The 13,706-nt window shown below is 37.9% G+C and overlaps 1 protein-coding gene across 4 annotated transcripts in view; it reads right to left on the bottom strand.

Annotated features, from left to right (window-relative positions):
• Positions 1–13,706, bottom strand: part of ATRNL1 (attractin like 1) — a 512,339-nt gene that overhangs the window by 260,321 nt on the left and 238,312 nt on the right. The window contains exon 27 of one of the 4 annotated variants that reach the window (XM_036027365.1): positions 1,158–1,274. The exons of the other annotated variants lie outside the window; for them this stretch is intronic. Within the exon in view, the coding sequence (XP_035883258.1) occupies positions 1,254–1,274 (21 nt within the window). The 3' untranslated portion in view covers positions 1,158–1,253. Of the gene's footprint in view, positions 1–1,157; positions 1,275–13,706 lie in introns of those variants that run through there. 4 annotated transcript variants of the gene reach the window in all.

Below are 13,706 nucleotides of genomic sequence, written 5' to 3'. Positions count from 1 at the left end.
GCCTTGATTTTGGGATAAGACATTTTCCTAAATTACAAAACATAGTTTCAATTATATTAATCAATATTCATCAAAAGCTATCTGTGTTGGTATAAATCGGATGATAATTGATGGTATTTAATTAATTAAAAACATTTAAAACTGTGCTTTTTGAAATTAATGAAAATGTTATAAATATGATACATCTTCCCTCATCAGATAAATATTTATGTTAGAATACTGATTAACACCTGACAGACCTCGGGCTGAAACGCTTCATGAGCGTGCCCACCTTGAGTACGACAAGAGCTAGCCCTACTGAATAACACAGCCCTAGAGGCGTACACAGTCGCCCTTCTATAGGAAACAATTTGTGTTTTCTAGAATACGCCCCTCTGTTTTACTTTAAGTGCTATATTTTTTATAATATCTAACAAATGATACATGGGATAGAATATAAACAACCTAGTAAAAGTCAAACTAAAATTTCTCTTCAAATGAATTATGCATATTTTATAAACCCAAAAATGCAACCTATAATTAAGTATTATACATTAGGAAGAAATTCTTCCAATTTCTTCTTATTCCTCTTCTTTACGTTACTTATATTAATCTGCTTATTTAACATCTCAATCTCATGGACAATTAAACAATACTCACAGCGGTGTACAAATGTCCAATCCAATCAGTTCCACCTTATTAATCTCTTCTCTCACTATTTCATTGTTTCATGAAATACACAGTAAAAAAGTCCTTTGGAAAGTACTGTGCTATTTGTAGAGAATGTATATTTTGAAACTCAACATTTATATATCATCTGTACATCTGATATTTTAAAACAAAGGTAAATGACTGTATTTCTTATGTTCTGTATTCTTGGTAACCTTCATTAACTCAAAAATGTTACAATAAAAATAGTCTTCACTCTGTCACTGTGAATGCTGCTCAAGCATATCATCTAAATTTATATGTAAACTTTCTTAAAAATAGAATTACCCTTGGATTCCCTAATTCTGACATGCAATCCTCTGTAACAATAACTGCTAATTAAACAACTGAAGTCCTTAGACGAGGCCAGCACCGCTGTAGGGACTCCCCACGCACCAACTTCCTGCCTGTTCCCGACAGCCCCACAGGGCAGGTGCCACTGTTCTCTGCAGTCACAAGCGCAATGGCCGAGGCCCGGAGAAGTTCAGGAACGCGACCGAGGTCTGAACTCAGACAGACTGGCTTCCAGCGGCCTTGCTATGCTAACTCTCTCGATTCAAGGTTAATCATAACCAAAAGGAATTTACCTATAACGAATGAAATCATAAAAAGTTGCAGCTATCATTAGGAAGAGTCCTGAGGAAAAGAAAAAAACTCTCGATGAGGCTTTGGCTCATCGCTGCTATAGAAATGGAATTACCGTTACCATGAGAAAACAGAAGTCTTGTAGGCACATAGATTCTACAATATGAAAAATTCTCCATTTGTTTATCACATTTGCGCTACTTGCTACCCACAGGTGGTTTGACGGCAGGCTGGGAAGGCCGCACAGAGCACCTGGAAGCAGCACCCAGCAGCACAGCCTGCAGACTGAGGACACCCCAGGTCCACGTCCTGCTTTCTCCATCACTAGCTGTGTCATCTCAGGCCACTGCAAGACCTACACAAGCTTGGTTTTATAAAATGGGGATGATACTTTTATCTCCTCCCAAGTGCTACAGAAACCACCAACAGGCTCTTTTAGAAGGTGCTTAGCATAGAATCCAGCGTAATAAAAAGGAGGAAGTTCATTCCTTTTGCCACTTCTGTCCACACGATCAGCCGCCTAACCGCTCACAGGACCGGCGCGCCCACGCCCTTTTGTCCCAGGAGCACAGGGAGGGCCACGGGTTGCACCCCAAGGACCTGTGCTCCTTACACCTCGGCTGAAAGTAGCCTGGACTCCAGATCTGGCACCTGCAGCCGCTGCTCTGCAGAACCAGACGTTTGCCCGTCAGATCCACCCCTCTCTGCCTCATACCATGGGCACCCCAATTTGAGGCTACCCCCAACCCCACCCCACACTGTGATTTCCCTGTTCTCAGGCTCTGTGCCAAAAAAAGAATAAGAAAAATCAGGCAAAACAATCGCTCTTGTGCTGTGTAGGTGTAATAAAATACATTTATGTATATCTCTAAAGATAGAAAATAATCTTCTGTCTTCGAAAATGTAAGCTCCCAAAGGACTGACACAATTTTGATGATAATTATGAAACAGGGCCTTGCGATAAAAAATTTAATGTCTTAAAAAATTTCTAAATTAAACACTTGATTTATAGTTATAGCCTTTGTTAGTAGCTAGGGTAAGGCTCCCGCTTAGCAACAGAGTTTCTGCCTGTGGGCTCCACCGTGGTGTACCGCAGCGCCTCCTGGCTGCCAGGGTGCGCCCCTACACCCAGGCTGCTCCACATCAGACACTCGGTGGGCTCCCATCTTAGTGGCAGGCGGCAGGCGGCAAGGACACTAACGGAGCAGTGACGCTTGGGGAGGAAGATACACGTTTCTGGACTGAGTGAAGCCTTTATAACCTTACTGAAATGATATGCTTTAAAAACATTCTTGGAATTGTCACCAAACATCGGTGCCATGCGATTTTAACAATATAAGAAGAAATATTTCAATTTAACTTCTGTATGTAAAGATACCTGTTTGCTATATGTTTTATATTAATTGTACAAGTGCTTATGCATAAAGAGTAAACCCATGTCATTCAAACAATTAAATATTAAAAATAATCCCCAGTAAAGTAAGTCAGACAAAAGCTTGAAGCATTTTTTTTCTATTTTGTCTACTGAGATGTTAAGCTTTTGAGAAATTCATTATTTCCAGTTAAAAATTCAAATTACATTTTTGAAAGTGAATGCTGAAATAAACTAAAATATGTTGCTTAAACCTGTGAGCATTCTTGCTGAACCTAATCCTTTGAAGAACTTAGGTTTCCACAATGGCAAAATAACTTCAAACTTTCAACAATGCAGTCTTCTATCTAGTGCCAGTAATATAGTGCCATACATTATGTATCTTTATGGATCTTTGATTATAATAAATACTCTAGTTACTGTCCATTCTTCATAACTTAGATCACTGAAAATATGAATGCATGCTTTAAGTAATAACTATGAATCCATATCACATATTTGGGCCACTAAATATAAGGTTATAATTAACTTTTGCCCAAAAGTACCCACATAAGTGCAAAGCATTCATGGTCCTTGTTATTTGTGCAACAAGGAGCTTTAAAAATCAAAATTCTGACACAGAACTTCCTAGTTTAGACCTGCTTTTCAAATTCCCTCCTGGTACTACTTCTACTGGTCTTGAGGACTTTTGAACAGCACATTCAGATTTCCAAACTATGTATTTTGCTCTTTTCTACACTTCCTTGTGGAAGGGTAGTTACAAGTAATGGAAGTTAATTGACACATACAACATTGCTAAACATATAGGAGTTAAAAGAGTTACAGAGCATGCTTTGAAGAATAGCACTGGATAGTGTAACTTTCAATGCAAACTGAGTCCTTAAAAAGTTTTAAAATGTTATGGGGAAAAGTTAAAGACCATTTGTGACATGTAGGCAGACTGTAATTGGAAAGAGAGTTGCTATTAAACAAAAAGCTTACATTGGTTCCTATAAACCAATAAAATGAAATTATCCCATGCAAATATTTGTGATCAATATGTGCCCTACTCAGTGAAACAAGATCAACTACAGTAAACGAAAATGTCTTGGAAAAGGGTTAGATGACTGTGAACAAGGGACAGGCTTGGCCGCGAGCCACTGAAGTTTTGGGAGCCCTGGAGTGACAGCAGTTAGAGCGGTGATTTAAAAAGACTAACCCGGAGGCAGTGAATATTTAAGTAATGTAGTAGTAACTTAGCTATTTTATAAAGACACATAATTTTACACCAGTGCTATGCAGTCTTCCAATTCTCAATAAATATAAACAGGTAAGAAAGGAACAGAAGAAACGATACTGGAATTGACGTAAAAAATCCTAGATTTAAATTCAAGCTGTGTGAGCTTAGGGCACTAACACCCCTGAACTAAACGTCCTCATCTGTAAAATGGGGGTAAAGCTTTCTGCAGTATCTACCACATAGAATTGTTACCAGGATGAAAGGAAGTGCTGCTGTGAAAATAAGTTATAAACTTAAAGCACCGTATGAATAAGAGATGATTACTGGATAAATAGAATGAATGTTTGGTTATCACACACTTATAAAATTTCATATTCATTGCAAGTATAAACAGAAAGAAAATTTGAGTAGATCAGGGAAATCTAGAGTTCTACCTAGGACTCTAGAGTTCTAGAGTCTTCATGGGTAGCAACAGAAAGAACAAACAACAATTCTGTTTTACTTAAGGGGTGAACCAAAAACTCAGAGCTGACTATATAAAATATAATTAAAGGTTAACAGTGACAAGTAATTGTCATCGTTGTATTGTAATATATACTTGCCTCCAAATCTAGAAAGTACTTAATAAACTTAAGGAAACAGGCTAAGATGGAAAGCAGATTGATTAATAAACAAATTGTTGAAAAATACAGATGAATCTCATTATTCTGACCTTGAGTAAAAAGTCATTGGGAAATGTCATCGCCACATTAATACAGTTAGCTGTGGAGGAAGACAATGTCCCTCACACTGTATCACGCATCACTGAACTGTAACAAATGCTGACAGTTAGAGAGCATGTCTCCAAACATTATGACCATCTCAGTGACAGCTGAAGAAGAAAGCTCAGTACAATCAGTGTTTCATGTTTGCTACCCTACAGGCATGGATAGCAAATATGCAATAAATTGATTTAAAGCATTTGGATAAACATCTTTAGTTCTGGCACTTTGGTGGGGGAAGGTGGGTGCATTTGTTCAGTCTTTGGCCACCAGCAGTTTATCTTCAGGTCCCATGCAGAATACCACCAGGGACACATCTATTTTAAAAAGAGTGCTCAGTAACCTTGCTCCATTACAAAGCAATTCATGACAAGGGTTTTTTTTTGCAATAGCAATAATATTTGCATAATAACTGCAAGCCCAGAAAAAAATGCTTGAAATGCTCCAACCATATTCCAAGAGTTTTATGTTTCATAAACTAAATTTTCCCAAATTGAACTTTAAAAGTCAGTGTTTATCTCTGAAGTGTGTTACTTAAACATTCATTTTTAATGGACTATAATATTCTCTTGTTGTACCTTGAAAATGAAAAGTAGATAAGAACATTTCTTAATGAATTTTTCTGATTGACTGTGTTGTGCAGGAAGGGATATATTTTCAGTGTAGCGCTAAAGTGAGCCTGCAGTGCTCATTAACGGTTTCGGCAGCTGTGCACTTAGTTCTATGAGTACCATGCTGCAAATGCACATTTCTAGAATCAAATATGCAAAGCCAAACCTGTGGAACTGCTATCTGAACTTTTGCCTCTCAATTAACGGGTCTGTGTGCAAAATATTTCTGAAAAGCACAGTGTCATGCATTTACAAAATGGTGATCCAAATCATCACTAATACATTTCAGTTTATTTCCAAACATCCCATGTCAGGAAATAGATCTTGGATTTTAACACACGAGGAGAATATGATAAGCTCAGACAAAATCTCCTCAGTTTTCTCCTTTCTCTCCCTCCCTTTTTTGATCAAACTACAATGTATGCATATTGCTTGCTAGCCTAGTAAAATCATGACACTTAAATTTTCCTTTAGAAGAATTAAGTGATATAGTAACTCAGTCTGTAGAAATTAAGATAAAAATTATTTAGAAACAGTAAAATAAAAGAAGTGGACTTTTAATGAATTAGAGCCATTGATATTGTGCCCATGGGTTTTTGTGTATACATACTGAAAGACACATGACTAATATTTTATTATTCACAGCTCTAATATAAAAGATGGTTGAACTATAAAGATGAGAATAAATGGATTTAATCTATATAAAGGTATATCATTAAAATATTCTCTTTCTCACCTATATTATATATGCATATATGCTCATATATAGATTTATGATAAATATAAGTACAGAGCACTCCTACTATCAGGAGGTAAATGTGTACTTTCCCTCAAGAGGTAAACCTACTCCATCATCGAGACCCAGCACATCATTTGTAAGCAGGTAAAGCAAATCACTACCATCATAGCTGTGACGCCTGGAAATGGAACAGGTCTGTTGACTTCCTTCTCCACTTGACTTATTCCCAAAGACAAACATAAACTACTATCAGTGTTACTAATAGCGCTTATTATAACTCATATCTGTTTTCTAGTTAGAAGATCACAAAGAAGAAAACCAACGCATGACTGAAAGGCAGTGTTAGCTTCAGAACTGCGTTGAGACATTTAAGATCAGTGACTGGCATATTAATGAAATTCTTAGCCCATTCATGTAGCTTCTTCACATTATACTGACATTTTGATTTCAAATTCTAATGATCAGTCTTTAGTGCTTCGTTATAATGAATTCTAACTCTTCAAACTGAGGGCAAACTGTAACACTTCCAGTGAATAAATCAACTTGTAAAATGCTGATTCATAAGTATAAAAAACTGAACAGTCACACTGCTATTTTCACGTCTAAGAAGATACACGTGAAAGTAATGCTTACTGTGATAGCTAGATCTTGAAGGAAAAAAATAATAAATGGCCTTACCTACTCAATAAAATGAGTGTGGATGCAAATATAAGTGCTTAAGGAAATGAAAAATCCCCATTTTACATAAAAATGAGCTCTCAACTATTTCCTAATAACTTTCTTACCTTATTAACCAAATAATAATTTAAACCCCAAAATGAATAAAGTACTAAATGGAAGGTAGTACATCAGCTTTTCATAGCTACTTTTACTAGATTAAATGTAATATTTTGACTCTCATGGGGCCTCTGCTCAAAGTAGAAACATATTTCCTTTATGCTCCCATTGTCCCTTTTGGAAATAGGTAATATTACATAGATTATATTAACGTCTCATAGTTGACCCCTTTTAAAGTTAAAAAAAAAAAGAAAAAGAAAAGAAGGAAGAGAAACGTCTTTTCTAAGGCCCACAGTAACCATAGATGAAGGTGACTACAATATCAGAACCGTATCGCTTTGGAGGGGTCTGGGACTGGGCGGGGCCGAGCGGACCCGCCGTGGTGCTGTATTTCTTTATACAAACGCAAGTGAATGGTGCTTCCACGGGAATCTTTATTCCGTGAAAATGCATCCAGGTGTACACTTCTGACTTACGTAATGTCCTGTATACAGATTCTACCTCAACAGGAAGCGTACCTAATAAAGAACTAACGAAGAAAAGATTAAAAAAAAAAATCAGAGCAAGAATTGCTAACCTCCCATGACGAGAAACTTGAAAGGGGAAGATGCATGACTCAAGAAAGATGACGTGTCACCGCAAGAACTCTGCTCTGATTGGGAGCCGTAAGTCACACAGCGACCTCTTTGAGGACTCAGAGAATTTCAGGGAAATAGGATTGCTGAAGAACTGCTTTCTGGGAAGAAAATGCAAATTTAGACCCATCAGATTCACACTATCTAAGATTCTTCATGTAACTCAGATTTGTTAAGCAAATTTATTGAAGCAAAGGTAAAATTTCCCCAGCGTAAAAATGAAAAGTCCCTAAAATCCCTGAAATTTAGCTTAAAATGTATGTGATAACCTATCAATTATATAACATGTAATTTTAAGAGGAAATATTAGGTAATATTTTATTTAACATGTAATTCAAATGTGATAGGTACATTTCTCTCTACATAAAATACTATATATGTACATGTAGTATTTTATTTGTAATATACAATTCATATTTAATATTGCATATATCTCTCTATATAAACTTTATATGTACATCTATATGTACAATAGTATCTAGAATCTTGAGACATTTATTGTTTTATTGGGCTTAAGTATTTCTTCCTCTTCCAGGAAGAATTATAAATCATTCAATCATATGAAAGTATAGTTTTATTCTTTGTGAACCAATAAAAGCAAATAAAAATGGTGTTATAGCTGATATAAATAGACCAAAAATATCCAGACTCTTACTGACCCAATGATATGTTCTAGAGCTTATTTCCTAGAAAGGTATGAGAACCTATTTATCTTGGGTAAGTAAAATAGTTTGCATATATATAATTACATATGACCTGCGAAAAAGGTAAGATAATTAATAAGTCACTATAAAACATGCTAATAATAAGTATGAGCAAAATATTTTATAGGACAAAACTGCTCACTTAACAGCAATCTCAGAATGGTTACAACAAAATGCCAACACCAATTTTGTTCCAATGTAAATTTTAGATATAATCATTAAAACTCTATCACTAAAATAAAGATGTATTATAAATGTTTATAATATGATGTTGATTGAAACATAAACCTGTTAGTAATCTGTTCAAATCAAAGTCACTTGGTTTTGAGAAGCTTCCTGGAATTCAAATGAAATTCAGATCCATTATATGTCCCCAAACCACATCTTTGCTCAATAAAATTTATGGACTGGTACATATTCAAATTTCTGTAATAGTCTAAAATGGCAAATGAGCTCATGTTTCTTAATGGGTCTCAGATAAACTACATTATAGAAAACTCATACTAGGATTCAGAAGCTAAATAAATTTCAAGAATATTGATTTTTTGGATTCCCAATAATCTAGTCATTTTCAGTGTTTCATTGTCAATAGGTCAGCTCACATTTGAAATTAATTTCTACTCCCTGAAAACAGGAAATTTCTCACATTTCTATCAATTTTATGATAGAAAAGTAATTATTTTTCTTGTAAGACTATCAAAATGCAGCTCTCAAGAACACAGAATATTCTGAAAAAGCTCTTTAGAAACTAATCATTTCATTCATTTTCTTAAAACAAACTGTGATATAAAGGAGAAAGAATCACCATGTCTTTCTTTCTTTCTCAGTTAGAATTACTGATCACAAATATGCCTCATACCACCCGGTCCTCTCCTCAAGTGTCCTGGGAGTATTCTTCCTACTCTCTTGATTTGAGCCGGATCATGCCACCTGCTTTGGTCCGTGAATGTGGCGATACACGCCATGTCCTGACAGATGGCTTGCCATCTCTGTTACTATTGCCCCTGCCCTCAGAAGAACAGCAGATCTTCTGAGACAGGGAGTTACTCCTGCATTCAAGGTTTTCAGATGAAAAGAATGGGGAAGAGACTCACAATCAACTTGCTGCCTGGAGCAGGGCCACAGCTAACTGCCCCTGCCATCATATGACATCAAGTGGCTTTTGTTAGCTGTAACTGGGGACAAGAAAAAGCGGATTACTAGAAGTTGGGTGCTGTTACACTAAACTAAAATATACAGCATGGGCCTCAAGGCTCCCAGGTGAATAAAAGGTCAATATCACTGAAGACTGGAGAAGGGCAGCCCCTGTCAGTCAATGTCAGATCAGGTGGTATATCTATGAACTTCTAACGCATTCTAAGCCATTTAATATGTAATCAATATGTGGTTGTGGACAACCAGTCTCAAAGGACAACAGTACTGAAGTGAAGTAGTTATTGTTGCTAACAACAAGAAGCTGAGGTTACAAAGAAGTGAGCTACAAAAATGTCTTGTTTACAGAGAAAGATGAAAGAGAAAACAGAACAGTCAGAAATGCAGTGACTTGGCTTTCCTGCTATAAGGTCTGTGGTTAACTGAGTTGGTCTGCGCAAATCCATTCATCTGGACAAAATGTCATAAGAAGATAGATCAAACATATGAAAACAAAGAAGCCTGATAAGCACAAAGTACTTGTAATTAGATGGAGGGGGGAGGGGAGAAGGGAGGCAGGGAAAAAGGGAGGATGGGGGGCGGGGTATCAAGAGATCTCAGACGCTGGCATTGCCTATAAGCAACTGTGAGTAGGCACGCGGGGCTGACTGTAATCAAATACACAGACGGTAGCAACAAAGAACAAGGTCTGGGTGCGGCGGAAAGGGCCGCCATCCTGGACGAAGAGAGTATGACCGCTGGAGAAATCAAAGGGCCGTACTCAACACTCTTCAACGATAAATGGGCATGAAGCACTGACACGTGCTACATGACGTGGATGAACGTTGAACGTAAGGCGAAGTGAGAGACAGCAGCCATGAAGGGCCACGTGTGGTGGGACTTCATGTATGTATCTGAAGTGTCCAAAATAGGTTAAGTTACTCCACAGAGACAAAAAAAAAAAATGGTGACTGCCTAGTGCTTGGCGGGAGAAAATGGGGAATGACTGCTAATGAATATGGGTTTTCCTTTTGGGATTGTAAAAACAATCTAAAACTGTGCTGAATATAATGCAATGAATGCTATATGTCAAATGGGTAAATTATACAGAATATGAGTTATGTGTAAAGAAAGTAGTTATTGAAAAAAAAGGATTATGTCAGCCTCCTGGACAGGAGACAGACTGAAAACATCTCCATGACCGAAGACATCACTCTGTGGATATTTTCACATTTCTGCATAACTGTGGCTTTCTGAAAGACAATGACACCGGCTTCCTTGGCTAAAGGATGATTAAATAGCAAACAAATCTTGGAGCTTAAAGGTGGAGACCTCCAAGAAGATCTATGGACATATCAACCAGGGATAACTGTTTGCTTTCCACAGCAAAGGTCCCTCTTCCCCAATCTGGTGGGGAGGGGCACAGGTGCCAGCTGCCCTACAGAAGGTCCAAGAGTCACCATTTCCCCTGTGGCACAACCCCCAGTGCAGTGCAGAATCCACCTGCTCCTCACTGTGTTACCCTGTGGGAATACGAGGCACAGGGGAGTGATACGAGTTGCCATGTGAGCAAAGAGTCTTGCCTCTGAATGAGAGTTCTCGAGATTCTATTAATGTATGCATGTGCATATACACACATATGCATGTGCATATATACCTATATGTATGCACATACATGTATATGTGTGTGCATATACATGTATGTGTGTATGTGTGTATACGTGTATCCATGCAAGTATAGTAACATGTCAAACCCTTCTTGGTTTCAGATGCAACACCTAGATTCCAATGAATGGAAGATGCTGCAGTGCCCCTTCCAAGCTGACCACGCATGAAAAGGGAAGTGGAAGGCCTTCCCAGAGGGCAGAACCAAACAACCATGAGGAACAGACCAGGGAGCTGCTCCCAGAAACCTAAGCAGAGATCTCCGACTCGCGGGGAAGGGGATGGTAAAACATTTCACCACCAGGAGTCCAGGGAAGCTCCACTCAGGGACCGCTCACACTTTCCCTTCTTCCCTTTCCAATGGAAGCGCTTGTTACGGTTTTCCTGTCCCACTTCACCACTGCGTTTTGAGTGTGGGAGAAGAGGAGGCTGCGTAACTGACACTTTCACTTCAGAGCTGTCCAACAATGGGATGAGACTTTTGAGTTCATTCCTGCAGGAGGAAGCTGAGCAGCAACTGTATTTTATGCACAAAGGGAAGGCACAATCACATGTGTGAGAAAATGGATCATAATAAATGTTATCATCATTCACAACAATTCCTCTTCTCTCTGCCCCACCGGGTAGGAGTATGATGTCTCTTTATATTTACTTATTGTACAGGCAATGGATTCATAACACAAATGGTGGAAAGCACAAGCAGAAAGAGATTATCTACCAAAGGAACGATAATTAGGCAACTAAAGGCTAACACACTCCAAGAAAGCAAAGTGCTCAAGCAAAGCACTTAAGACCAAGATGAAAACAGGGTGACACGGAAGATGCGAGCCTGTTCCGCGTGGTGAACAACAGCACAATCCCTATACCAGGGCAGGCCCACTCATCTTGTTGGGATGCACGTCTCTGCGCCTCCGTCTGAAAGAAGCGCTTGGACCTCTCTAATTATTTGGTAAATCATGGTGGTCTTTGACAATCAGACTCTTTACAATTCAGATTCATTCTGAAGGCTAGCAGAGTCACTACTTTGCGTTTAACCAGAACAACAATGGGTTCATTTATTTTGCTACAGTATAGTCTACACTGTGAATTTTGCAGCAGTAAACTGCTAATATTAAAGTGTTTTGTTTTCTTTGTTTTTTGCAGAGAACCCACACAGAGTTGTGTGGGCTATCATTTAGTTTCACACGGACAATGATAAGCAGCAGCAAAGCCTGCTTGGCCTGCTGCCAAGTGGAGTTGTCTGATAAGACCACTACTGACCATGAACCCCTGACCTCTCTATGGGAACGTTAACAGCCTCATCTCTGAATCACCACTCTGACATTTTTGATTCAAAAGACTTTGGGGAAAAAAGAATTAAGCATCACATAAACAAATTTAATTCAAAACAATGTCATGAAAAATTAAAATAAAAATTAATGACAGTTGTTAATATTTGCCAAAATATTGCCAAAAAGCCATGAGTAGTAGTGTAATCTAGGCCCAGGACATATCTTAGACACTCAACTAATAAAGAAAACCAGGAAACTTCATTTACTTCATTTGTTTTCTGCAACCATTTTAAGTGTCTTTCTACAACAAGAATCTAAGGCCAGCTGTGTGAGTGATGGCCCTCTCACAGTTACCGTCAAGGGGCCAGACACTGCAATATGGTTCCTAAGATAATTCAATGTGCTGTCTTTATTAAGCAAATGAGGATCCAATGCCAGGCAAGGATATAACGATAAAACACCATGAATGAATATGATAATCCCAATACTGATAGAGGTAGCCCTTTTCAAAGATAAGGACTTTTTGCTCAAGATTATTGCTCAAAAAGTAATTGATATTTAAATAGATTATTTAAATACTCCTCCAGCTTCATAGAACTAATAACCAGGGCACACAGTTATTTGATATTATTGGCAGAATTGGCAGAATTGAGCTTATGCTTTGTAAGTCACAAGCATGCTAATAATATTTAAAGATATTTTTATTTTTCCAGTATTGACCACCACCACTCATAGAGATACGCTTTTTCCTGGTATTTCTTATTTTGCTTGCCTTTCTCACGATAACGATGTTCGGTTCACTAAGAGCTGGAACGGAGACACAACTTCTTTAACACTCGATGTGAACCGTCTAATCATCTGAAAATGTGCTTCATGGGAAGTGCTACAAATGGAAGTGAATCACTTAACGTTGTTTTCAGTCTGCCTGAATTCTACACCCCAGAAGTCTGCAAAAATACCGTGGTGGCAAGCAGAAGTCAGTAACAGGCAGCAAGGAAAAAGGCCTCCACCACTTGAACACCACCAGCAGGGACGGACACTGGCTGTGAGGTCGACAGTGAAGAAACGCGTCACAAAACATGTTGCGAAACACTCCAGATGTCAACAACATTAAGCCTTCAGACATCCAGATAATAATAAATGCAACAATGCACACAGAGTTCAATTCGCAACTTAATCCTGGTTAGGGCAGAATTCTGACACTATTCTCAGCTTCGCTGCAAATAAACATGAACATTCTTTAATGCGATGCATTCTGTTTTAAAGGTTTTACTGCCCACATAATTGCTCAGATCTCAGTTCCAGCTTAGTAAACAAAATGACTTCAAAGTAGATGGCCCATTAACAATATACACTTTCTAAAATTCCACATTAAGTGGGAAAAGATGAATATGTATTATATGCTCTACCTAAATCACTTTTTAAAAAATCTGATGTTTTAAAACAGTATAATTTGTAAATTCTTCAGCGTAAAAGTATTTAAAAACTTTCCATTAGAACAATGAGCTTAACAGGTGTTATCTATGAGTTATACTCCATTACTCTCTTT

Source organism: Phyllostomus discolor, chromosome 5 (genome assembly GCF_004126475.2).
Source record: "Phyllostomus discolor isolate MPI-MPIP mPhyDis1 chromosome 5, mPhyDis1.pri.v3, whole genome shotgun sequence".
In the NCBI taxonomy this organism is placed as follows: Eukaryota; Metazoa; Chordata; class Mammalia; order Chiroptera; family Phyllostomidae; genus Phyllostomus; species Phyllostomus discolor.
The sequence above is the reverse complement of the archived record's forward strand: the minus strand, read 5'-3'. Positions and strand labels throughout refer to the sequence as shown.